Source organism: Scyliorhinus canicula, chromosome 6 (assembly GCF_902713615.1).
Source record: "Scyliorhinus canicula chromosome 6, sScyCan1.1, whole genome shotgun sequence".
NCBI lineage: Eukaryota > Metazoa > Chordata > Chondrichthyes > Carcharhiniformes > Scyliorhinidae > Scyliorhinus > Scyliorhinus canicula.
In genome coordinates, this window is record NC_052151.1 from 139,416,157 (window position 1) to 139,443,030 (window position 26,874).

The 26,874-nt window shown below is 46.2% G+C and overlaps 1 protein-coding gene across 1 annotated transcript in view; it reads left to right on the plus strand.

Annotated features, from left to right (window-relative positions):
* The window catches only part of LOC119967534 (meprin A subunit alpha-like), a 45,336-nt gene extending 21,215 nt beyond the window's left edge, over positions 1 to 24,121 (plus strand). The window contains exons 11-14 of the mRNA XM_038800215.1: positions 2,098 to 2,559; positions 10,789 to 10,962; positions 21,293 to 21,485; positions 23,055 to 24,121. Coding sequence (XP_038656143.1) covers positions 2,098 to 2,559; positions 10,789 to 10,962; positions 21,293 to 21,485; positions 23,055 to 23,208 — 983 coding nt within the window. The 3' untranslated portion in view covers positions 23,209 to 24,121. The remainder of the gene's footprint in view (positions 1 to 2,097; positions 2,560 to 10,788; positions 10,963 to 21,292; positions 21,486 to 23,054) is intronic.
* The last annotated feature ends 2,753 nt before the right edge of the window (positions 24,122 to 26,874 follow it).

Below are 26,874 nucleotides of genomic sequence, written 5' to 3' on the forward strand. Positions count from 1 at the left end.
AGGAGAGATAATGGAGGAGGTCCAGCAGATATGGACCATGTCCAACAGATACATTGTACTCAACACCTGTGATGATAAGGAGAATTTTATAGGCCTCTGCCAGCATGCTTGTTGCTGGGAGGCCCATAAAATGCTCTCCGGTGGCCTTGCCACTGCCCTTATGACGCCTCCAACCTGTCTTCAATGTTACCAGATGCAGGTGATGTCAAAAGTGGAACAACCACTCCCCCTCTAATTGAGACCTTTGGCTGATCAATCAACACTTAAAGGCCGCTTCCCTCCTGGATTTAATTTTTAAGTTGGCAGGGGGAGTTCAGGAAAATGGGAAGATGTAGAAGGTTACCCTGCTTGGGCTTTGTGTAGGAGAGGTGGGATGTGCACCTTGCTCACTGGTCCTCTTCCCCAAGATCCATCCCCCTGTGCCTCACCAGGACCTGCCTCCCCACCTGGCCTCGCCATCAGCAACCCCACCTGACAGGCCTCCCCTCCTGGTTGCGAATCCCTGGACTTACCTGGTCCTCTTGAGTCCGACACCAGTCTGTTGGGACTGCTTGGTGTGCTAGCAGTGGCCACCATTCCAGGCCAGTAGGATTAGCTGGCTGCTTTCTGAGGTGGAACCTCTCCCTGATTGAGGGGTGGGAGAATCATCTCCAGCCAATTAATGCTTCCTCAGAGAATTGAAAGGCTGCTTGGCAGCCAACATTCCCGTCGACTTTTCAGGTGGCATGATATGAAACTGTACCAACCTGTTAAATTTTGAGCTATAGAATATGAGCAAGGCACCATGAAGCAGGAGGTTCAAGAGGAGATGTACAGTAGAAAGGCTGTGGTTACAAAGACTTCTAAAAACAATAAATTAGTATCCTTAGTAATCAAAATTGAAAGTCCCACTGGGTGTGTTACCTACCTGCTGCCCTAATAAAGACATTTCAAAACAACTGGTACAGAATCTGGAAAAGGGTGGGAGTATGCTGTTGATCTTTCATAGGCCACAACCTTTCAACAAAACTTGGCCACAACCTTTCAACAAAACCAATTGTATGATTCAAACATACTGATTGGAACATTGGGTTTAATATTGCAGGGTGCGGGGGAGGGATTAGTAGAGGGAAGGTGTGGACAGATCGCCACCGTCCCAGAAGCATGGAGTCTGTCTATCTCACACAATAATGTGCTGCAGGTGGGCTGAACAAGGGTCAAATGGAACTCCAACACCTCTCTGAGAAGGAGATCCTGCCCTCAGGAACTACCAGACAATCTGACTGGCCAGAGCTCCATCAATCCTGACATCACTAAGAGTGTATAGTGGGCGATGCTGGAACTACAAGAGGATTAGAAAGAAGGCACCTGGATTTTGGAGATAGCTAAGTCTTGGTCTTAGACAGGAAGGGGTTGGGTAGACCAAGGAAGTGGACAGAAGGTAGTGGACTGGGTATACCGTTGCTGGCAGTGTGTATGTGTGTGTGTGTGGGGTTGGGGGGGGGGGGGGGGGTGCTTTCTTGGGTGTGTTGCTCCTGATCCGGAAAGGGCAGTCTCTGAATAGTGACCTCCCCTCCCTTCCCATTCTTTGAAGACATTATTTCATAATTTGTGGTGCCCACTCCCACCCAACTGCCCATACCAATGGTTTTGTGGCGTGGGCAGCCTAATTGTCCCTTAATTACCTATTTAAATACGGCAGACGGGCTGCTGATTCACCTCCCGCCTATTATAGTGGTGAGCTCGGAGGTGGATGGGAAAGTGATGAAGTTTGCACCCATCCTATTTGAAATGCCGACACTCATCACCAGAAACACACCAATCTGCGGGGGTGCATCTGGCAGGCATGTAAATTACTGCCTATTATTTTTCTATTTATTATTCAAGAACCACAAAGCCATCTGAATGAAAATTGATTTACTCTGTTCAAATTCATTCACATGTTGCCCTCTATGAATGATTTCCTTATTCAAAGTAACAAACAACATGGAAGTCTGTAGTGAGTTTAGTTATACTTTAAATCTGTAGGTAGGACAGTCCACAGAAGCCTGTTAAACTTGCAGCAAAACGTAAATGTCTAAATGTTTTCATAAAGCAGCACTTTCTCCTTTTCTGTAGCTGATGACACCCATTCATGGAACATTGCACATGTGACTTTTCATGGAAAGGTCAAGTTTCGTTACCTCTTCCAAGGTATAGTTGGGGATCCCACAAATTCTACCGGTGGTATTTTCCTGGATGATATTGCTTTTACTGAAACTCGCTGCCCAAATGGTGTCTGGCAAATAAAGAACTTCACTGATATTCTTCAAAAGACGGGACGTAACGATACTTTAACAAGTCCACGGTTTTATAGCCCAGAAGGTTATGGTTATGGCCTCCTTTTATATCCTCATTCTCGTTCTGAAAACTACACAGGGATCTTTTTCCATCTGTGCAGTGGTGAAAATGATGGTGTCCTCGAATGGCCAGCTGGGAACAGGCAAGCCCTTGTCACAGTAATGGACCAAGATCCTGATGTAAAACTTAGAATGTCATCCAGTAGAAGCTTCACTACAAATGGGAGTAAAGTAATAGAAGGTGAGAAAATGATATATATTTCCAAAGGAACTCCTGTATAATGCTGTAGAGTGGGAATGTTACTCCATTAGAAACGTACGGGATCACTGAGCGTAATAACCTCTCAATTCTTGTTCTCGGTTAATATGATTAATGTCTGGCAAAGAGCCCAATTAATTTTGTGTTACATATGTTCTTTTCAGTCATTTACTAATAGGGTGGAAATTGGTCATGTATTGCCCAACCGCAATGCCCTTCTGATTCAACCACATTTCAGTGGACCTGTAGTCACATGGAGGCCAGAACAGATGAGGATGGCAGGTTTCCTTCCTTAAAGGGCATTAGTGAACCAGATGTATTTTTATGACAACCGACAATGATTTCAAGATCATCATTAGACTTTTTAATTCCAGCTTTTATTGATTCAAACTTCACCATCTTCCATGGTGGGATTTGAGCCCGGGTTCTCAGAGTATTACCTTGGGTCTCTGGATTATTAGTCCAGTGTCAAAATCACTATGCCACCCCCAACCTCCATTCATCTCTAAAGTTCCTAAATGTATTGTCACCTGTGTTGGGCAGTACGGTAGCACAGTGGTTAGCACAGTTGTGTCACAGTGCCAGGATCCCAGGTTTGATTCCCGGCTTGGGTCACTGTCTGTGCGGAGTCTGCACGTTCTCCCCGTGTGTGCGTGGGTTTCCTCCGCGTGCTCCGGTTTCCTCCCACAGTCCAAAGATGTGCAGGTTAGGTGGATTGGCCATGATAAATTGCCCTTAGGTTAGGTGGGGTTACTGGGTTACGGGGATGGGGTGGAGATCTGGGCTGAAGTGGATGCTCTTTCCAAGAGCCGGTGCAGACTCGATGGGCCGAATGGCCTCCTTCTGCATTGTAATTCTATGACTCTATGGCCTCTCAAATCAGTGTACATCTTTCCTGCAACTCGATTGCCAAACCTTTGTCATCAGTTTATACACTTGGACATCAGTGACATGGCCCTTACCAAGATCACAAATGGCAGCCTATGAGATCCTAACAAGGATAAACTATTCCTACATGTCCTTCCCAGCCTATCTGTAGCATTTGACACAGTTGCCCATATGATTCTCCTCCACCACATCACCTCTGTTGTCCAAGTTGGGTGCAACTGCTGTCACCTAGTTACATTCTTATATGTGCAGCACTAATGATGAGGCTAAATTATAAAGTATTGGGAGGAATGGGATGAGAAGCTGCACCATTGACACCATCAAGCATGCTAGAAGTGGAGCAACAGTTATCATTTCATTATTTGGAGAGTCTCAGGCAATAACAACAGTGATAAAGTACTCTTTTATGAGAGGAATTCTATTTTCTTTTCGTTATTTTTGTCATGGGTTGCAGGCATCGCTGGCAAGGCCAATATGTGTAACCCATTCGTAATAGCCCTTGTCTTACCAGACCATAAGGCAATTAAGAATCAACTGCATTGCAGCCCATGCATGAGAGCAGTCTGATCACACAATTTCTTATTACAATCCTGGGCAGACCCCAATATTTGCAAGGATACTGGACAAGAACTCCAACACCTTTTTTAATTTGTAAAACTGTGAAGAAGAGATACTTAGCTCCAGGAGTGATTCCATGCACAAACATTTTGGATAGGTGCAAAAGTAACAGGGTTGTTGTGATAGTAGATTTTAACTTCCCTATATTGACTGGACTCACTTAGTGCTAGGGGCTTGGATGGGGCAGAGTTTGTTAGGTGTATCCAGGAAGGATTCTTGATGCAATATGTAGATAGTCCAACTAGGGAAGGGGCAGTACTGGGTCTGGTATGGGGAATGAACCTGGACAGGTGGTTAAGGTTTCAGTAGGAGAATATTTTGTAGTGACCACAATTCTGTAAGTTTTAGGGTACTTTTAGATCGGGATGAGGGTAAACCTCGCGTTAAGGTGCTAAACTGGAAAAAGACAAATTACAATAACATGAGACAAGAATTGAAGAATTTGGATTGGGTGTGATTGTTGGAGGATAAATCAAACATCAGACATGTGGGAGTCTTTCAAGTGACAGTTGATTAGGATTCAGGAAAGTCACATTTCCGAGAGAACGAAGGATAAGATATGGGAAGTCTAGGGAGCCTTGGATAACGAGGGATATTGTGAACCTCATCAAAAAGAAAAAGGAGGCTTTTGTATGGTCTAGAAGGGTGGGGACAGTCAAAGCCCTTGAGGAGGGTAAAGAAAGTAGGAAGGTACTGAAGTGGAAAATTATGAGGGCTAGGAGGGGTCATGAAAAGTCCTTGGCAAGTAGGATTAAGGTGAATCCCAAAGCTTTTTATTCATATGTAAAAAGCAAGTGGGTGGCCAGGGAAAGGATTGGACCACTTAAGGACAGTGGGAGGCATCCATGTGTTGAGCCAAAGGAAATGGATGAGGTACTAAATGAGTACTTTGCATCAGTGTTCATCAAAGAAAGGACTTTGTGGAGGATAATTCTTGGGTAGGGTGTGTAGACAGTCTGGGTCATGTTGACATCGAAAGGAGGGGGTATTGGGTGTTTTAAAAGACATTAAGGTAGATAAGTCTCCTGGGCTGGATGGGATTTACCCCAGAATACTGAGGGAAGCAAGGAAGAAATTGTTGGGACCTTGACTGACGTCTTTGTATCCTCATCGGCGATAGGTGAGATCCCAGATGACTGGAGAATAGGCAATGTGGTACAGCTGTTTAAGAAAAGTGGCAGGGATAATCCTGGAAACTACAGGCCGGTGAGCCTCATATCGGTAGTAGGTACATTATTGGAAATAATTCTAAGGGACAGGATTTGGACACATTTGGAAACAAATTGACGCATTAGCGATAGACAGCATGGTTTTGTGACGGGGAGGTTGTGCCACATTAACGTGATCGAGTTTTTTGAGGAGGTGACAAGGATGATTGATGAGGGGAGGGCAGTGGATGTTGTTTGCATGGACTTCAATAAAGCCTTTGACAAGGCAGACTGGTACAAAAGGTGAAGTCACACGGCATCAAAGGTAAGGTGGCAAGATGGATACAGAACGGGCTCGGTCACAGAAGGCAAAGGGTAGCAGTACAAAGGTGTTTTTCTGAATGGAAGGTTGTGACTAGTAGTGCTCCACAGGGATCGGTTCTGGGGCCTCTGTTGTTTGTAGTATACATAAATGATTTGGAGGAAAATGTAACTGGTCTGATTAGTAAGTTTGTGGATGACATCAAGGTTGGTGGAGTGGCAGATAGTGTTGAAGATTGTCAGAGGATACAGCAGGACATAGATAGGTTGGAGACTTGGGCAGAGAAATGGCAAATGGAATTTAGTCCAGACAAATGAGAGGTAGTTCACTTTGGTAAGTCTAGCATAGCGGAAAAATATACCGTAAATGGCAAAACACTTAGGAATATAGGAAGTCTGAGAGATGTGGGCATGCAGGACCACAGATCTTTGAAAGTGGCAACACAAGTGCACAAGGTATTCAAGAAAGCATATGGAATGCTTGCCTTCATTGGACTGGACATCGCGTATACAAGTCATTCTACAGTTGTATAGAATCTTGGCAAGCCCACAATTGGAATATTGCGCACAATTCTGGTCGCCGCACTACCAGAAGGATGTGGAGACTTTGGAGAGGGTACAGAGGATGTTTACCAGGATGTTGTCTGGTCTGGAGGATGTTAGCTATGTGGAGAGGCTGAATAGACTTGGTCTGTTTTGATTGGAATGACACAGGATGCAGTCAACAAGACTATGATGAGCATGGATAGAGTGGATGGACAGGCACTCTTTTTCAGGATGAAGGAGTCAGTCACCAGGAGGCATAGGTTTAAATACTGTAGGACAAAGTTTAGATGAAATGTGCGAGGCAGATATTTTACACAGAGGGTGTTGAGTGCCAGGAACTCTTTGCCAGGGCAAGTTGTGGAAGCAGATACATTAACAGTGTTCAAAAGGCATCTTGACAAATAAATGGATAAGATGGGTATAGAGGGATATGGCACTAGGGAGTGCTGAGGGTTTTGGCCAAGGGTGGTATCATGACCGGTACAAGCCTGGAGTGCCAAAGGGCCTGTTCCTATGCTGTATTGTTCTTTGTTCTTTGTCCTTTGTTCTAGCTGACACCTTTTCAATCTCCAATAAAGCAAAACTCATCACAGGTTAAAAAGCACTTCTAAATAAAGTTAGCAAACAGAGGATTACTTGACGGCCTCTGGATAAATTGCTTGAGGAGAGAGAGATCCTTTCAGAAAACAACGAGCAGTTCCCTGTCGGTCAGATTAATGCTGAATCTGAGTCTTCTGCAAAAGCTGCTGTTTAGTTCACAGGCTCCAGAAACTAAATTAAAACTGCCTGCTACAGACCTGGTTCCTCCCATTAATTACATCACCTTTATCATACTCAAATCCCATGATCTACTTCCTTAAGCTTAAATACAATGGGCACCATTTTTCCACTGCATTGCACCCGGTGCTGATCATGGCATGCCGGGTGCATCACAGGAGAGGCCCAAATTGGGCTTCATGCTGGGCGCAAAACCACGCATGAGTCACCCAATGTAATCTAGATCAGGCCCTGTGCTGATCTAGATAAACATATTAAATGACTCATTTAAATATGCATAGCCAATTTGAGGCCACTTTCTCCCAGGAGTCACAGCCGCACCGATGAGGTCTCAACTGGACACCGATTGGAACTGATCTCTAGGTATGATAGCCACTCCAGGGGTCTCAGAGGCCATTGGAGCCTCCCGTGTGGTTGGGGACCTGCCTGGCTGTCACTTCCAGGGTGCCAGGGCCACTGCCCGGGTGCCAGGCTAGCAGTGCCATGGTGCCCCGATACCAAGTTGGCACTGCCAATGGCAGAGCCTGAGGGGGACCATGCCCATGCAAAGACAGGGTGAAGGATGGATGAGGGGGGATAAAGGGGTGCATGAGGGGGGTCATAATGGTTGGGGGATGGTGGCGTTCTGAAAGGGGGGCTGAAAGAAAATGGGGGCATTAAATGAGGGCCTTTAGCGACTCCATAGCAGGGTGCGTTCACTTGGAGGGGAGGATACCCATTTCTGCGGGGGTGACATTGTCCATGGGTGAGGATGTGAAGGGGACCCTCGATCTCACTTAGAGATCAGGGCACCCTTTCAAAATGGCGCGTCAATCTTTGAGGAGCCATCTCACCTGCATGTTCAGCTCCAGCAGGCTAAATCGCTGGCTGTGAAAGCAGACCAAGCAGGCCAGCAACACGGTTCGATTCCTGTAACAGCCTCCCCGAACAGGCGCCGGAATGTGGCGACTAGGGGCTTTTCACAGTAACTTCATTGAAGTCTACTCGTGACAATAAGCGATTTTCATTTTCATATACACACCCTAACCTGGACTTTAAAAACCATTACTGCACCAGACACATATAATACAATAAACATACATACCAATTTCTTACATTCATCACATTCTGAAACAAGAACAATCTTGCCAATTGTGTGTAATGTTACAAAAAACAGTCATCAAACATTAGACTTTTTAAAGGTGTGTTTCAAGGGTGTGCTCTGAAGAAGCTCTTCTGCCAGACACAGGTATTCAAAATATTACAGGTGAACTGACCACAATTCTTCATGCAGACTCTTCAAACGCAGTGCAAACACAGAAAAGTGTCCCATTGTTGCCTATTTGATCATCAGAATTGTCTAATGTGTACTCCCAAGTTGATCAGATAGTTACCCTTTTGGAGCATAATGGTCTTTTCGTGTTCCCTAAAATTCTTCTGATCATAGAGCCATATGACACTAAATTAATGTTTATTGGCTGTTTGATAAGGAAAAAAACATGCGCGAGATTCTCCGTCGGCCCATGCCGAATGTGATTGGGCAGAGAATAGGTTTTGACACCAAAATCGTGGCAAATCAATGGCAGATGCAGTATCATTTGGATAAGTGTGAGGTCATTCACTTTGGAAGCAAAAACAGGAAGGCAGATTACTACCTGAATGGCTGTAAATTGGGAGAGGGGAGTGTGCATCGGGACCTGGGTGTCCTTGTGCACCAGTCGCTGAAGGTAAGCATGCAGATGCAGCAGGCAGTAAAGAAGGCTAATGGTATTTGTCCTTCGTTGCAAGAGGTTTCGAGTACAGGAGCAGAGCTGTGTTGTTGCTGTGTTGTTGTGTTGTTCAATGTTGTTGCACCCTGGTGAGGCCACACCTAGGATATTGTGTGCAGTTTTGGTCTCCTTTTCTGAGGAAGGATGTTCTTGCCCTTGAGGGAGTTCAGCAAAGGTTTATCAGACTGATTCCAGGGATGGCGGGACTGTCATATGAGGAGATTGGCTAGGTTAGGATTGTTTTCGCTGGAGTTCAAAAGAATGAGGGAGGATCTGATAGAGACTTATAAAATTCTAACAGGACCAGACAGGGTGGATGCAGGGAAGATCGGTGGTTGTGTCCAGAACCAGAGGATTCAGGGTAAATCATTTCAGACAGAGATGAGGAGACATTTCTTCACACAAAGAGTGGTGAGCCTGTGGAATTCATTACCACAGGAAGTAGTTGATGTTAAAACATTGAATATATTCAAGAGGCGGCTAGATATAGCACATGGGGTGAATGGGATCAAAGGTTATGGGGAAAAAGCAGGATTAGGCTATTGAGTTGGATGATCAGTCATGATCATGATAAATGGCGGAGCAGGCTCGAAGGGCCAAAAGGCCTCTTATCTTCTATGTATCTGTGTGTCTATGCGGCTGCAGCTTGTCAGCCTCTCAAGTGCCAGTCCTGACCCTGGCGAATCTGATGTCGTTTTCCATTGGAATCGATCGTGTTCCACATGGAGCTGGTGCTAGCCCCTCAATGGTCGTGAATTGGTCCAGGTGCGGCACCAGGTTTACTGTCATAGAAGTTCACAAATCCTGCCACAACGTCAACACAGTCTCAGGAATGTAAAATCCGGCCATATGTCTTGTCTATCACCCATCAAACAACCAAACAACAAACTCTTCTTAATTTGCTGAGGGAAACTCTGGTTTACCCTGAATCCTCAGACCGTGACCCCTGATTATTTTGTTGATTAGGTAACAATAACATCTCACAGGGCTGGTTTCTTACGCCACATCCACCTCAAGAACTCCACGTGGACAATGGAGAAACCCATTGACCTGGGGAGGGATTTTCCGGTTGTCGGGTGGAGGCGGCCAGAGAATCACACCCACAGTGACAATGCAATATGTTATTGTGCTCTGTTGAATTGAATAAAATATTATCTGCATGATAGTTCCATGCTGTCATCTATTTTATAGGAAAAGCCTCGTTAGTGCGGCTTACAATTTTCTCTTCAATGGGTTGTGAAGAAAAGATCACTAAAAGTGCAAGACCATCTCTAGGTCACTGGATACATTTTCTTCTCCACTATTAAATGAGCAACAATTGAATAAGGCTCCAACATACCAGCATTTCCTCAATCTAATGCGTTATTTAATTTCCACATTTTTTTGAATAGTGTTTAACTATTGTCACACCAATATTTTGCCTGCTACTTTGCATTTTAGATTTCCAGAACCAAGATTTTGTTTTTATTTTTTGGACGGGATTCTCTGGTCACCGACAGCGAAATCGCGTTTCGGTGATCAGCCAGAAAATCTACGTTTGCCCCAAAATCGGGGCCACCGCCGCTTTTGCAATGCTCCACCTCCCTCAACAACGGTGTACCCAGCCCCAGGACGTCACCTGAGGCCCTCCCCTGATGCTCCGCCCCCAATGGTCCAAATTCCCGACGGCGTGAAATCCTTTCCTTTTTATTTTCGTGAACCTGGCATGGCGGCTGCGGACTGAGTCCAGCGCTACTATAGTCGGGGGTGGTGGGGGGGGGGGGTGCCGTTCCATGGGTGTGGGGGGGGGGGCGCTGGCGAGGGATGGGGGCACTGGTGGGGGTTGTTCTGGCGATAGCGAGACTGATTACAGGGGGGTAGTTTTTGTCAGGCTGGGTCCGCGCCCGGCCCGCGCCATGTTGCGTGGTGCAGCTGCTACAGGCCGCCGCCGTGCACATTCACAGCCACAGACCTGACAATTCTTCGTCCGTATCTGCGGGTAAAACCGGGGGCTTTACGCTGTGTGCCTGCTAGGCCCCCCCCATCAGACGGAGGATCGGTGCAGCTTTTGCGCCGTTTTTTCGGGCGTAAAACACCGGTGTCAGCACTTAGTCTTCAGACTAGAGAATGTTTAAGGTGGTATGAAAGTGATTGATGTGACTACATCTGTGTGAATTTAATTACAGACAGAAATGATACCTTCATATGGGACAAGCCTACGCTTACCGGAACATATGATTCCACTTGTGACTGCTACCGGAGCAATTCCTTTGGTTGGTCAGTGTTCATATCACACCAGCAGCTTCAACGCAGAAGCTTCTTAAAAAATGGCGACCTCATTATTTTCACAGAGTTTGACGGTAAAGTAAAATTTCTTCCCTTATTTTCTTTTGATGCTGATTGTTAGTTTTTCTTCAGAGTTCATAACCTCCTTTAGAAATGCTGTGTTTTCTGCCTGTCACTTCACAGCTCCAGGGTCCCAGATTCGATTACCGACTTGGGTGACTGTGCGGAGTTCTCCACGTGTCTGCATGGGTTTCCTCCGGGTACTCCGGATTCCTCCCACAGTCCAAAGATGTGTGGGTTAGGTGGATTGGCCAAGCTAAATTGCCTCTTATTGTCCAGCAAAAAAAAAAAGTTTAGGTGGGGTTACTGGGTTACGGGATAGGGTGGAGGTGTGGGCTTAGGTAGGGTGCTTAGGTTAGGTCCGGTGCAGACGCGATGGGCCAAATGGCCTCCTTCTGTACTGTAAATGCAATGATTCTGCCTGTGTCTTCTTCAGTGTTAACACTGAGTGACAATTATTCTGCTATCAAACTCTTGCAGTGAAATCAGACAAATATGAAACCAGTAAAATGCTTTCAAACAATGTGATGATCCGAGAGATAGCTAAAAAGAGAACAAATGCAGGAGCTCTATTTTTGGATGTACCCACCTAACAGGGATGGAGGGATGGACTGGCGAATTGCTTCATTCAAAACAATGAGTGCAAAATCTGAAACAATGCAAATTGGGAGTGCTGCAATCTACATTCAGTCCGCTGATCTGGCTGTCCTGATGAACTAGCCATCACAAAATTTACTCACTATTTGTAGCATTAAAATGAAATGTACAATAATGTGACATAGTTCTGTTGAATATCAGCAGCCCCTTTCATGATCCAGTGAAGCAAATATATGGATTAAAAGTTGACCTCCAAAAATGGCATGTTATGGTAATGTGCTGCTTTATCAAACACACCTGCCAAGTGCTATAGGTACTGTTATGTTTACAATCTCTGACCAAGGAATATAGAGCTTTGTGCATTGCCCTTTAAATTTTAAGAGATGTTAAGAGAGAAATAGCTATCTCATTTCAGGATGAGGTTTTGTTCGGGACTGCTTAGGAAAAGTTTGTTTTTGTTTAGTGCTGTCAATAACTCTGATGCAGCTACAAAGTTGCTGAAGTGGCAAGAGGTGAACTCATGGAGAGAGCCCTATACCTCTTTCCGAAGATCACTTCAGAATTCTTCATACCTAATTCACTGCGTAAATTTCAGGGAGATCAAAGAGCAAAGAAAATTACAGCACAGGAACAGGTCCTTCGGCCCTCCAAGCCTGTGCCGACCATGCTGCCCGTCTAAACTAAAATCTTCTATACTTCCGGGGTCCGTATCCCTCTATTGCCATCCTATTCATGTATTTGTCAAGATGTCCCTTAAACGTCACTATCGTCTCTGCTTCCACCACCTCCTCCGGCAGCGAGTTCCAGGCACCCACTACCCTCTGTGTACAAAAACTTGCCTCCTACATCTCCTCTAAACCTTTCCCCTCGCACCTTAAACCCATGCCGCCTAGTAATTGACCCCTCTACCCTGGGAAAAAGCCTCTGACTATCCACTATGTCTATGCCCCTCATAATTTTATAGACCTCTATCAGGTCGCCCCTCAACCTCCGTCGTTCCAGTGAGAATAAACCGAGTTTATTCAATCTCTCCTCATAGCTATTGCCCTCCATACCAGGCAACATCCTGGTAAATCTCTTCTGCACCCTCTAGAAAGCTTCCACATCCTTCTGGTAGTGTGGCGACCAGAATTGAACACTATGGGCGCGATTCTCCGAAATGGAGACTAAGTGTTTGCGCCGTTGTGAACGCCGTCGCATTACACGGCGCTGAGCAGTTCACGCTGCTCCCGCCTCCCTTCCCGGTGCCAAATGGGTGCCGTGCCAACCCGCGCATGCGCAGTTGGGCCGCGCAAACCCACACATGCGCGGGGGACTTCGTCAGCGCACCGGCCCCTACGCAACATGGCGTGGGGGTTCAGGGGCTGGCCATGCAACAAAGTAGGCCCGGGGGTGGGGGGGGGGGGGGGGGGGGGGGGGGGTGGGGGGAGAGAGAGAGAGAGAGGCCGACCCGCCGATTGGTGGGTCCCGATTGCAGGCCAGACCCCATCGGACGTCTCCCCGGTGAAGGAGCGCTTTTCCCCACCCCACAGGCCGTTCCCCCGACCCTTCGCGCAGAGTTCCCGCCAGCAGCGACCAGGGGTGAACAGCGCCAGTGGGACTCTGCTTTTTCCGCGTGGCCGCTTGGCCCATCCGGGCCAGAGAATCGGAGATTCCCCTGCCGATTCCAGCGGCCGGCGCCGCGTCAATTGCACCAGCGCAAATGGCGCCAATTCTCCGTACCCCAGAGAATCGCGTGCCGGCGTCGTGGTGCGGTTGCGGAGATTCTCCGGCCCGGCGCGGGGCTCGGAGAATTGCGCCTAAAACTCCATCTGCTATCTCTCCACCCAAGTCTCCAAACAATCTAAATCTTGCTGTATCCTCTGACAGTCCTCATCGCTGTCCGCAATTCCACCAACCTTTGTGTCATCTGCAAACGTACTAATCAGACCAGTTACATTTTCCTCCAAATAATTTATATATATTACGAATAACAAAGATCCCATCACTGATCCCTGCGGGACACCACTATTCACAGCCCTCCAATCAGAAAAGCACCCTTCCATTGCTACTCTCTGCCTTCTATGACCTAGCCAGTTCTGTATTCACCTTGCCAGCTCGCTCCTGATCCCATGTGACTTCACCTTTTGTACCAGTCTGCCATGAACTCCTGCTGCAGGACCTCATGTCCCCTCCTGCCTATGCCATTTCGTACCAATATGTACAACGACCTAGCCTGTTTGCCCTCCCCCTTCAGGATGGTCGCTACCCGTTTGGAGACATCCTGGACCCTGGCACCAGGGAGGCAACATACCATCCTGGAGTCTTTTTCAAGTCCACAGAAGCGCCAATCTGTGCCCCTGACTAGAGTCCCCTATGACTATTTATCTGCGCTTTGACCCACCCTGCTGAACATCAGAGCTAGCCGTGGTGCCGCTGCTCTGGCTGCTGCTGTTTTCGCCTGATAGACTATTCCCCCCAACAGTATCCAAAGCGGTGTATCTGTTTGAGAGGGGAACAACCACAGGGGATTCCTGCACTGACTGCCTGCCCCTTCTGGTGGTCACCCATCTCTCTGCCTGCACCTTGGGTGTGACCACAATCCTTGGGAGGATTCTGTTACTTTGGTTGGCATCAGAGGGAGACATGCCCAGGAGAGCATGTGATTTTCTTTTTTTTCTCCCTTAATTTTAATGGACAAAATAATTATGGGCGCTATTACCTGTATCCAAATTTCCTTTATTTCAGTGTGGATCTAAAATTGCATGACAATGATCCAACACGCAGAATAACGATGTGACTATTGTCAGAGTTTGACAAGCCTTGCTACATTTTCCTTGTTACTTTGTGAAAAGCCAGGATACCCATAAGCAGATAAGGACCATAGCAAATGTAATTTGTGAATTAGGAGAAGACTTGCAGTCATATAGGGTCTTTTAAACCTCAGCAACCCGACACCCAATGATGTACTTTTACATGTAGTCACTCTTATAATGCACTGCCGGAGCCGCCTCTAAGCAGGGTTCTAGAGCATTTCCAACATATAATTGATGTATAATCACTCCTTTCTCTGTGATGGAAGCTTCCTAAATTCTCTTTGAAGTAACTTATTCCACAGAATCCTTTGCCTAATTGTTGAGGAATGGTTTGCTTCGGATAAAATCTACTCTGTGCTGAACTTTCTTTAGTTACTAACAGGATGACTGGCAAAAAGTCCAATCTGTTAGTTTATTAACGTCATTATCCTCAGTTCAGACAATCTTCAACTACGAAATTGTAAAGTGCACAAAAGCAATCTGTGAAGGATACAGAGTCCAATCATTGCCCGTGGAATTGTCACTGCAAGAATCAGCACTTCCAAGGAAGAAAACTGGGAGAAAAAATAGGAGCTAAATTAGACAGTCCCTAAAACTTTATTTCAGGATCATAAAACGCAAATAAACAGAGCTAATTATATTGAAATGCAGGCAGCATGTCAACCTCTTGCTGTCTGCTCATTTAATGATTTCTGTGTATTCACCAAACCAAATTAGCTGCACACATCAGGTTAAAATTCAATTACAAAAATAAAATGAAATGAGAAAGCTTGAACCAGAGATGCAGGAAAAGCAAAACAAAAAGAAAAGAGAGGAAAGAGACAAAGAGAAAACTTTTCATTAGAGACGTTAGCAATGGCAGAAAAAGAATAGGAAAAATAAGGAATATTTCAGCTTAAAATCCTGGCAGTTGGAAAAGGAGAAATTGGGGCGGGATTCTCCGATCCCCCGCCGGGTCGTAGAATCGCCAGGGGGCGGCGTGAATCCTGTCCCGTCGCTCCGACACTGGCTGCCGAATTCTCCGGCGCCGGTTTTCAGTGCAGGTGAGAATTGCGTCGCGCCAGTCGGGAGCTGTTGGCAGTGCAACCTCCCCCTGGCGATTCTCTGCCCCGCGATGGGCCGAGCGGCTGCCCGTTTTCAGATGGTCCCGCCAGCGTAAATCAAACCATGTCTGTCCCGGCAGGACCTGGCTCTGCGGGCGGGCCTGTGCTGTGGGGGCACTCTTTCCCTCTGCGCCAGCTACTGTCAACCTCCGCATGGCTGGTGTGGAGAAGAACCCCTTTGCGCATGCGCTGGGATGACGCCAGCACACACTGGCGCTCCCGCGCATGCGGCAATTCATGCCGGCCAGCAGGCCCTTCGGTGCTGGTTGATGCAGCGCCAAGTTCTTCCACGCCGGCTGGTACGGCGCCAACCCCACCCGCACTGGCCTAGCCCCTGACAGTGCGGAGGATCCGCACCTTCCAGTCGGCCCGACCACGGAGTGGTTCATGCCACTCCTCGGCGCCGGTACGGCCCGCCTCGCCAGGTCGAGGAGAATCCCGCAGAGCAGGTTGAGGACGGAGATAGTTCTAGTCAAGAACAAGTGGAAACATGTTTAATTTATACAAGCTCTTCCAAAATTTAAGGAAAAGGATGTGGATATTTCTTTTGAAAAGGGAGCTAAACCGACGAAATGGCCAAAATAAATTTGGACATCACTTTTTCAAAGTAGATTGGCAGGTAGAGCTACTGAAGTTAATGCACCATTGTCAGAAGTATTGTATTACAATCCAATTTTTCCAGGGGCAGCACGGTGGTGCAGTGGTTAGCACTGCTGCCTCATGGCTCTGAGGACCTGGGTTCAATCCTGGCCCTGGGGTCACTGTCTGTGTGGAGTTTGCACTTCCTCCCCGTGTCTGCGTGGGTCTCACCCCCACAACCCCAAGAGATGTGCAGGGTAGGCGGCTTGGCCACGCTAAATTGCCCCCTTAATTGGAAAAAGAAAGAATTGGGTACTCTAAATTAGAAAAGAAAATTCACTATTTCCATGCTTAACAAATGTTCTTATTTTTTGTTGTTGAAATGAATTAGCATTCCTCTGACTTTGGTGCTCCATGTTTTATAATAAAAAGTAAAAGTTATGATCATTTGATCCAGGGTTTCATTTTTCCCGTCCAGTTAGAACAGCAACTGGGATTATAACACTTAACTACCTTAAATCTTATTCAGTTATGATCACTATCACACAAATATTCTCCCACTGACACTTCTTATACTTGTACTGTTAATTTCCTAAAATTAAATCCAGTACCAACCCCTCTCTTATAGGACTTCCTATGTGCTGGCTCATAGGGGCCTGGTTTAGCACAGGGCTAAATTGGTGGCTTTTAAAGCAGACCAAGGCAGGCCAGCAGCACGGTTCAATTCCCGTACCATCCTCCCCGAACAGGTGCTGGAATGTAGCGACTAAGGGCTTTTCACAGTAACTTCATTTGAAGCCTACTTGTGACAATAAGTGATTTTCATTTTTCATTTCAGAAAGTTCACCTGGATGCACCTAAAGATTTCCACACCCTTTCAGCCTTTCACACTTTGACTATCTTAATTAATATTGTGGAAGTTGAAATCCACTACTATTATTTTTACACTGGCCTAAGATTTGCCTACAAAACTGCTCTTCTATTTAGGGACTTTAGTATATTCCTTTTTGTTTTTATGTTCTGCCCATATGGCCTCAGTGTCTGCTAAGATATCACTGCAGTAATTGACTCCTTGATCAATATTGCAACACCATCGCATCTTTTACACCCCCAGCCACCACATCCCACATCATGCCTGAAAATTCTATATGCCGGAATATTAAGCTGCCAATCCTGCCCTTTCCTTAACCATACCTCTGTAATAGCACTAATATCACACTCCCACGCCTTAGTCAACATCCTCAATTCATCAGCCTTACATGCATCAAAATAAATTCCACCCAGCCTTGCCACGTTTCCCTTGTGTTAACATGTCTATCTTCACTCTGCCTTCCAGACTGACATGGGTTTTCTTCTATTCTTGGCTGTGTATCATCCCCTATTGTACTTTCACTCCATAACCCATCCCCCTGCCAAATTAGCTTAACCCCCTTCCCCTCAACAGCACTAGCAAGGATGTTGGTCTACTTTAGGTTCACCTGTAGCCAGTCTGACTTATACAGGTCCCACCTTCCCAAAAATGGACTCCATGATGTGGAGATGCCGGCGTTGGACTGGGGTGAGCACAGTAAGAAGTCTTACAACAGCAGGTTAAAGTCCGACAGGTTTGTTTCAAACACTAGCTTTCGGAGCACTGCTCCTGCCTCAGGTGAATGAAGAGGTATGTTCCAGAAACATATATATAGACAAAGTTAAAGATGCAAGTCAATGCTTTGAATGCGAGCATTTGCAGGTAATTAAGTCTTTACAGATTCAGAGATAGGGTAACTCCAGGTTAAAGAGGTGTTAGGGTTAGGGTTGTCTCAAGCCAGGACAGTTGGTAGGATTTTGCAAGCCCAGGCCAGCTGGTGGGGGATGAATGTAATGCAGCATGAATCCAAGGTCCCGGCTGAGGCCGTACTCATGTGTGCGGAACTTGGTTATAAGTTTCTGCTCGGCGATTCTGAAGGCCGTCTTGGAGAAAGCTTACCCGGGGATCAGAGACTGAATGCCCTTGACTGCTGAAGTCTTCCCCGACTGGAAGGGAACATTCCTGCCTGGCAATTGTTGCGCGATGTCTGTTCATCCATTGTCGCAGCGTCTGCATGGTCTTGCCAATGTACCACGCTTCGGGGCATTCTTTCCTGCAACGTATGAGGTAGACAACGTTGGCCGAGTCGAACGAGTATGTACCGCGTACCTGGTGGATGGTGTTCTCACGTGTAATGGTGGTACCCACGTCTATGATCTGGCACGTCTTGCAGAGATTGCCATGGCAGGGTTGTGTGGTGTCGTGGTCGCTGTTCTGAAGGCTGGGTAGTTTGCTGCAAACAATGATTTGTTTGAGGTTGCGTAATTGTTTAAAGGCAAGTAGTGGGGGTGTAGGGATGACCTTGGCAAGATGTTCACCTTCATCGATGACATGTTGAAGGCTCGAAGAAGATGTCATAGTTTCTCCGCTCCGGGGAAGTACTGGACGACGAAGGGTACTCTGTCGGTTGTGTCCTGTGTTTGTCTTCTGAAGAGGTCGGTGCGGTTTTTTGCTGTGGCGCGTTGGAACTGTTGATCGATGAGTCAAGCGCCATATCCCGTTCATATGAGGGCATCTTTCAGCGTCTGTCGATGTCTATTACGCTCCTCCTCATCTGAGCAGATGAGCCCAGATACGGAGGGCTTATCCATAGGGGATGGCTTCTTTAATGTGTTCAGAGTGGAAGCTGGAGAAGTGGAGCATTGTGAGGTTATCCGTGGGCTTGCTGTAAAGTGAAGTGCTAAGGTGACCGTCCTTGATGGAGATGAGTGTGTCCAAGAATGCAAACGATTTTGGAGAGTGGTCCATGGTGAGTCTGATGGTGGGATGGAACTTATTGATGTCATCGTATAGTCGATTCAGTGATTCTTTCGTCGTGGATCCAAAGGAAAAAAATTTCATTGATGTATCTGGTGTATAACATCAGTTGAAGGTCCTGTGCAGTGAGGAGGTCTTGTTCAAACTTGTGCATGAAGATGTTCGCATATTGAGGTGTGAATTTGGTCCCCATGGCTGTTCCGTGCGTCTGGATGAAGAACATGTTGTTGAAGGTGAAGACGTTGTGATCCAGAATGAAGCAGATGAGTTGCAGAATTGCGTCTGGTGATTGACAGTTGTCAATGTTAAGTACTGAGGCAGTTGCAGCAATGCCATCATCATGGGGGATGCTGGTGTAGAGTGCCGAGACGTCAATTGTGACGAGGAATGTTCCTGGTTCAACTGGTCCATGGGTGCTGAGTTTCTGTAGGAAGTCCATCGTGTTGCGACAGAAGCTGGGATGTACCTTGTACGATGGGTTTCAAGATGCCCCTGATGTAGTCCAGAGAGGTTCTCACACAGGGTCCCATTGCCTGATACAATAGGACAGCCTGGTGTGTTGGCCTTGTGTATTTTCGGAAGGCAGTAGAGATCTCCAACGCGGAGAGTACGTGGGATGAGAGCGCGTAGGGTGCTCTGAAGGTCTGGATCCAAGGTCTTGATCAGTCTGTTGAGTTGGCGGGTGTGTTCCTTGGTCGGATCTGGGGGTAACTGTCTGTAGTGTTCCTGGATGTTGAGTTGTTGGTACACTTCTTTGCAGTAGTCCGTTCTGTTCAGTATGACGATGGCCCCTCCTTTGTCTGCTGGTTTGATGATGATGTTGCGGTTGCTCTCAGAAATGGACTCAGTGATCCATGAAACTAGAGCTCTCCCTCCTGCACCATCTCTTCAGCCACACATTCATCTATTCTATCCTCCTATTCCTATACTCGCTAGCACATGGCACCAGGACCAATCCAGAGATTACAAACTTTGAAGTCCACCTTTTCAATCTGCTATCTAGCTCACTAAATTTTTGTTGCAGGACTTATGTCGTTGCTACAATGAGAACCATGACATCTGGCTGTTCACCCTCCCCCTTATTAGGAAAAAGTTTTTTTTTAAATTTAGAGTACCCAATTCATTTTTTTCAATTAAGGGGCAATTTAGCGTGGTCAATCCACCTACCCTGCACATCGTTGGGTTGTGGGGGCGAAACCCACGAAAACACGGGGAGAATGTGCAAACTCCACACAGACAGTGACCCAGAGCCGGGATCGAACCTGGGACCTCAGTGTCGTGAGGCAGCAGTGCTAATGACTGTGCCACCATGCTGCCCATTATTAGGAAATAATTAATGTTCCCCAGTGCTTAAGTTAAACTTGGAGCTTTAATTGTTTAATAGACCACATTTATTGTTTGATAGCCTGCAGATAAATATAAATGGGGATACAGGTGGCATTGTGGAGTTGGAGAAGTGATTGGAGAACACAATAAAATTGGAGTTGAAGAAGTCAGGATTTGCTTTCCAGTTGTTATTACAAAATTACCATTGGATTTTAATACCCTGCCCTGTTTCATCGCAGTAATGACTACACTTCAAAACAATGTCATTGGCTTTGGGATACCCGGAGATCATGAAAGGCACAATATAAATGCAAATATAGATGCAATATAGATGGGCGGAACAGTAGCACAGTGGTTAACACAGTCGCTTCACAGCTCCAGGTTCCCAGGTTCGATTCCCGGCTTGGGTCACTGTGCGGAGTCTGCACGTTCTCCCCGTGTCTGCATGGGTTTCCCCCGGGAGCTCCAGTTTCCTCCCACAGTCCAAAGACGTACAGGTTAGTTGGATTTGCCATGCTAAATCGCCCTTAGTGTCCAAAGGGGTTGGGTGGGGTTGCTGGGTTACCGGTATGGGGCGGAGGTGTGAGTTTAAGTGAGTGCTCTTTCCATGGGCCGTTGCAGACTCAATGGCCCGAATGGCCTCCTTCTGCACTGTAAATTCTATGTCTAAATTCTTTCTTTCTTTCAAAAATAGTAAACAGTGGAACAAGCACGTAAGGTATCCATGTGCTAATATTGCAAATAGTAATTTTTAGGTTGTGCAATTAAAAGTAAATGTAATAAAATACAATATATGATAGCTTCAACATCTGAGCAGTTGAACGTTTGGCACTGGTTTACGTGCACTGTGCTACTATTCTCAATGCTGTGGAATGGAGAAAAAACAATTCTGGCCTTGACCTGGGTTGTTGAGGGAGAAATTAGGTTCACTTCATGGTTCTCATTATTATCGAGAGACTCTTGATGGCTAGTATATATGTTGATTGTTTTTAGTCTTAACATGGCATGTGAACAGCACTGGCAAAGCCAACATTTATTACCCATTTTTTAATAATAGTTTGCACTCTTATCAAATTGTGCAACCCAATAATTAGATATAAATTATTTTTTTTTAAAGATCTGACTCCATTGATTAAAAGTGAAGTTCCAATTCGTCCTCCAAAATCTCACGAAAGGTATCGGCGAGCAGTGGAACATACTGGATATGTACACGAATATCAGCCTCAGAACCCCCTCAGAGATTGGTGTGGCCCTGGATATTGCCTGAATGGTGGAGTGTGTGTTATGACAAAAGGGATATCAAGTTGCAGGTAGGTGTAGTTTGTTGACCTTGTGTGGAGTTATTCTGAAGGATTTCATTGCTATCCCACTCCAGGTATAGCATGACATCTATTATACATTCGGCCGTAAATTCTGAGCTCCCCAGTATTGGATTTGGGGAATAGCTCAATGAAGTACTGGGGAATCCCTCTCTGAACTTCCCAGGTAAGCATTTGTACAGCAATTGTTCGCAAGAGCACATTTCTCCTGGACAAATGTACTGCACTGGGAACTATCCGACAAAGTGGTTTAAGTCACTAACTTTGGATGGTTCTGCCAGAATTACACTAATCGATATACAAAAAAAGGTCAGAAGAAATAAAACCTCTTCTAATTTATGCCTAAGTATTTTAAATATCCAGAACGTTCCCTGCATGGGGCACCCCATACACCCTTGAATCCCCAGGTGACAACCCCACATCCCCTGACTAATCAGCCACCCGCCATGTTGTTCCCCACCCGCTGGCCTCCATTGGATTTCCCCATCCCCACCCCTAGATTTCCCCACCCACATAGGAATCCCCAGTCCACAGGCTTGACGCTCATCGCTGACCATGGGGTCAGATCGCCCCACGCCCCCCCCCCCCCCCAGGATCCTGGCACCCGCCCGCGCCGCCAATCCCGCCGGTCAGGTAGGTGGTTTAATCCACACTGGCGGGAAAGGCCTGTCAGCGGCGGGTCTTCGGCCCATCGTGGGCTGGAGAATCGTCGCGGGAGACCCGCTGACCGGCGCGGCAAGATTCCCGCCCCCGCCGAATCTCGGGGGACGGAGAATTCGGGACACGGCGGGGGCGGGATTGACGCCAGCCCCAGGCGATAATCCGACCCATCGGGGGATCGGAGAATCCTGTCCCAGGATTCAAATATTTTCCTATTCCTGATCTACCACTATCCAGCACCTGTACAGGTTTTGCATTGATAGTAGCTGCCAATGTAAATTTTAAAATGTTGTCCTTTAGCATTAAATAATTGCATGTGAGATTACACATGGAATTGGACATACCTAGGGGCAGTATTTAATGAAGGTTTCACTCACTGGCCAGAGAGCCAGCAAGAGCTGTAATGGCTGTACAGTGCTATTGAATAGTGTGACATCCAGCTGTACTCATTTGGAAAATGTATTAATTTAAACAGCTAAAAAAATAGTTCAGAAACATTAAGAATTTCCGTATTCCTATGTGCAAAGGGAGAAATTTGCAATAATGTGCCAAAGATGAGGCCCATCTTTTTAACTTGTGTAACCTTCACTGCAACCTTCATTGTCAACTGCAAATGGGATTCAGGACATAAAAGTAAATTGAAGAAAAAATAATTTATCAGAGCCTCAGAAACGTAGGTTGCTATTTCGATTGGGGCCACTGGATGGAATTATGCTGCCCAACGCAGGCATGCTGGGCCGAATGGCCTCTTTCTGTGCTTCATCATCCTATCATTCTATAAGCTCTGAAATACATCATGCTAGGTATAATCTGAATGCAGGTTCTCAGACTTGTTTATTATGGCCCCAAATAATATGTGCTTTGGTAATGGACTGTGATATTGTTCACTATTTTTTTCAGATGTGCCTCGACTAAAACACACCTGTACTTCGGTGAGCGCTGTGAAACAGCTCAAATTCATGGGTCTCTCTTTGGGGCAATGATTGGAGCAACTGCAGGGGTGATAGCACTGGCCATTGCTATTATTAGCATGATTACAAAGACACATAATTGATACTAAATAAAGCATAAAGATGCCTGGTTGGAAACCTTTGTTGCTTTCAGATTCCAATAAATGATAAACATTTTCGTGATTTTTATATTTTGTTTGAGTTACCGAGGGAATCGTATGAGTATATAATAATGTCATGAAGTTTGAACTGCCTTTATGGATAGTCACATTAAACATTTAACTGAAATGATTACCATACATACTCATGCACAGGATGACCACACATAAGTTGACACTTATTTTCCAGCCAGACGTACTCCCAGAAATAATCTATCACCCTTGTAGAAATGATTGGAGACACAGCCCTTTATCGCAAAATGGTAGAGTTTCAAATACTGATTTAACTAAGAGATTTCAAGAATCCATTCAAAAATTGTCTTTGATGCATAGAATGATTTACTTGATTCAAACTTTGGTACAATTCATATTAGAACCTCGATCTACTGCTATTCTTGTTTTACAAGTGCACCAAAGGAAGATTTGTGGAAAGGTAGACTGAAAGTCTTTTACGCCCTAAAAACTGTTAACAGTCTTACTAATCTCTGGGAAGGTGAAGTATTAGTCACTAATGTGTGCAGACTATTGAAGATGCTGCTGTGTCCAGTGGACCTGGATCAATAGATTTGAAGAGAGGTCAACAGCAAAGTAAGAGTCCATAATGGACGGATAGAACTGGGCTAGTGTGTTGGCTGCATGCAGTGCCATCCCTTTTCAACAACTCATGATTCCACTCACTTGACCTTCAACAATGACAGCATTGAATACAGTTTTCAACCTATGTACAAGTTTATACCAAATAAAATGCTTTTTGTTGCAGATGTCGCTGTCGAATGAATTGTTGTTTAAACTCTTGATCTTAATGTATGTAAATAATCAGTAGTTTAAAATATATTAAAATAAATTAGATTGGATTGGATTGGATTTGTTTATTGTCACGTGTACCGAGGTACAGTGAAAAGTATTTTTCTGCAAGCAGCTCAACAGATCATTCAGTACATGGGGAGAAAAGGGAATTAAACAGAATTCAAGAAAATACATGAGAATACATAATAGGGCAACACAATATATACAATGTAACTACATAAGCATTGGCATCGGATGAAGCATACAGGGTATAGTGTTAATGAGGTCAGTCCATAAGAGGGTCATTTAGGAGTCTGGTGACAGTGGGGAAGAAGCTGTTTTTGAACAGACAAAAATAAAGCCTTTTTGTTTCAAGGCAAGTTGGTAAATGTCTCACCCAGACGAGAGAGATCCATTGCTTGACGTGTGGTCTATGCTGAGTTGGCTGATTTTATCCTAGGTGGCTGCAGAGATTGCTACAACTGTATCCAACATCCTTTAGCTAGGAATAGGAATAAACAAAGCATAAACTAGGATTCTGCACCGTCGGAGTTAGTCTGGAGATTCAACAGATTTGCTCTGCTGTCAAAGTAAATAAGGTCAAGGAAATGCCCAAAGACATAATGTATAATCTTCTGATACTTTTTCATTAAGTATTAATTTTTAAGTATTAAGCTTTAATAAGAAAAACTGGTGAGTAGCTCTCCAGCTGCACAGTCGAGATTTCTCTCCAGATTCTCTGGCACCTTGTGCACAGAGAATCCGGGGTGTGGTTTCCACCATCACTCTGGTCGGGCGAGGCCTGACAAGGCCTCTATGTTTCAAACCCAGGCACAGATTTAGATCCTCTCCCCTCAAAATCGCTGGCTAACTAGATGAGGCAGGAGATGGAGATCTAATTGGAGGGTTAGGCCTCATGGCCCAAAATAATATAATGCCTACTGCCCAAGAGTTATCAGGGGCTCATTGGTTTCAAAAATGATGTGAAGCAATAATTGCCGAGATGAGGACAGTTCTACACATCCCTCCCATTCCCATCATGTTGAGGTTCACTGTCTGGACTTCCATGTAGAGGTGTCCTATTAGCCATAAATCAGTAAATGGTGAAGTTATGAAAACCACTCTTTACCATGTGCTATTTCCCCAGCACTGATGTTGAATTTCCAGAGGAAATGAGGAAGTACTAAATAGAACAGAACTTTTGGATGAGGCCTTCGCTGATAAATTGAAGAGGTTAAAGGAAGAAAAAAACAGCTGGCCCAGATGGACTTAATATCAGAGTAATCGAGGAAATAGCTAGTGAGATTGATCACGTTCTTATCACTATCTTTACCAACCCTCCAGTATTGTCTTGGGGTTTTGAGGACATCAAAATTAATCAATCATCCAAACACTTGCAAGCAACCAGTGAGAAAAACCATAGGACCATGGAAAATACTTCTGTGTTTTTTCCCCGAATTTTCTTTGAATATTGGAAAAAGAGAATGGATGGCAAGATTCATGCAATCGTGAAATGAGGGGACTGTCCTAAATGATGTGGAAATATCGACCGGGATTCTCTGAAACAGTGGCTAAATGTTGACGCCGGCGTCAACGGGTTCCTTGGGCCAGCGATTCACTTACCTGAAGGGGGCCAGCAGGGCGCCGGCCCTGCGCAATATGGTGGACTCACACAGCAAGCCGACCCCCACAAAATAGGTCCCCGCCCCCCCAGATCGTGCGCGCCCGCTGATCGGGGGCCCCCGATTGGAAGCCTGGCCGTTCTGGAGGACCCGCCCCCCCCCCCACCCCCCCCACCCCCCCCCCCCCACCCCCGGCGATGGATCCCTCCGACCCCCACCAGGGCGGCCACGGCAGCTACCACTCTGAGTGCCTGCCGGGTGGAACCATGTTAGAACAACGCCGGTGGGAACTCGGCCAGCTGCCGGCGGAGAATCGCCGCGGGAGCCACTTTCAATGTAACACCTGTCCCTTTACCTCTTCCATGCTTAACATTTCGCTTGCATCTCTTCCAATTTGGTCTACTGCATTCGCTGCTCCCAATGTGGTCTCCTCTATATCGGAGAGATCAAACGCAGACTGGGTGATCCCTTTAGAACATAGAACATAGAACAGTACAGCACAGAACAGGCCCTTCGGCCCTCGATGTTGTGCCGAGCAATGATCACCCTACTTAAACCTACGTAACCTGTATACCCGTAACCCAGCAATCCCCCCATTAACCTTACACTACGGGCAATTTAGCATGGCCAATCCACCTAACCCGCACATCTTTGGACTGTGGGAGGAAACCGGAGCACCCGGAGGAAACCCACGCACACACGGGGAGGACGTGCAGACTCCACACAGACAGTGACCCAGCCGGGAATCGAACCTGGGACCCTGGAGCTGTGAAGCATTGATGCTAACCACCATGCTACCGTGAGGCCCTTTGCTGACCATCTTCAGTCTGTGCCGCATTCAGGACCCTGACCTTCCCGTTGCTTGCCATTTTAACAAAAGACCCTGCTCCCATGCCCACATGCCTGTCTTTGGCCTGCTGCAATGTTCCAGTGAAGCTCAACACAAACTGGAAGAACAGCATCTCATCTAACAGCAACCCCCCCCCCCCCCCCATCACCACCCTGCTCCCCACCACCTCAGAATCCACCTTGTGGGGAGGGTAAAGTCTGCCCATAGGACAGAGAGCAGTGAAGTTATGTTTGAACAAATCAGGACACAGCTGGAGAACTGCATGCAGTCCTGACATTGTAAGTAAGATGTGATTGCAACACGGTGGCGCAGTGGTTAGCACTGCTGCTTTATGGCGCTGAGGACCCGGGTTCG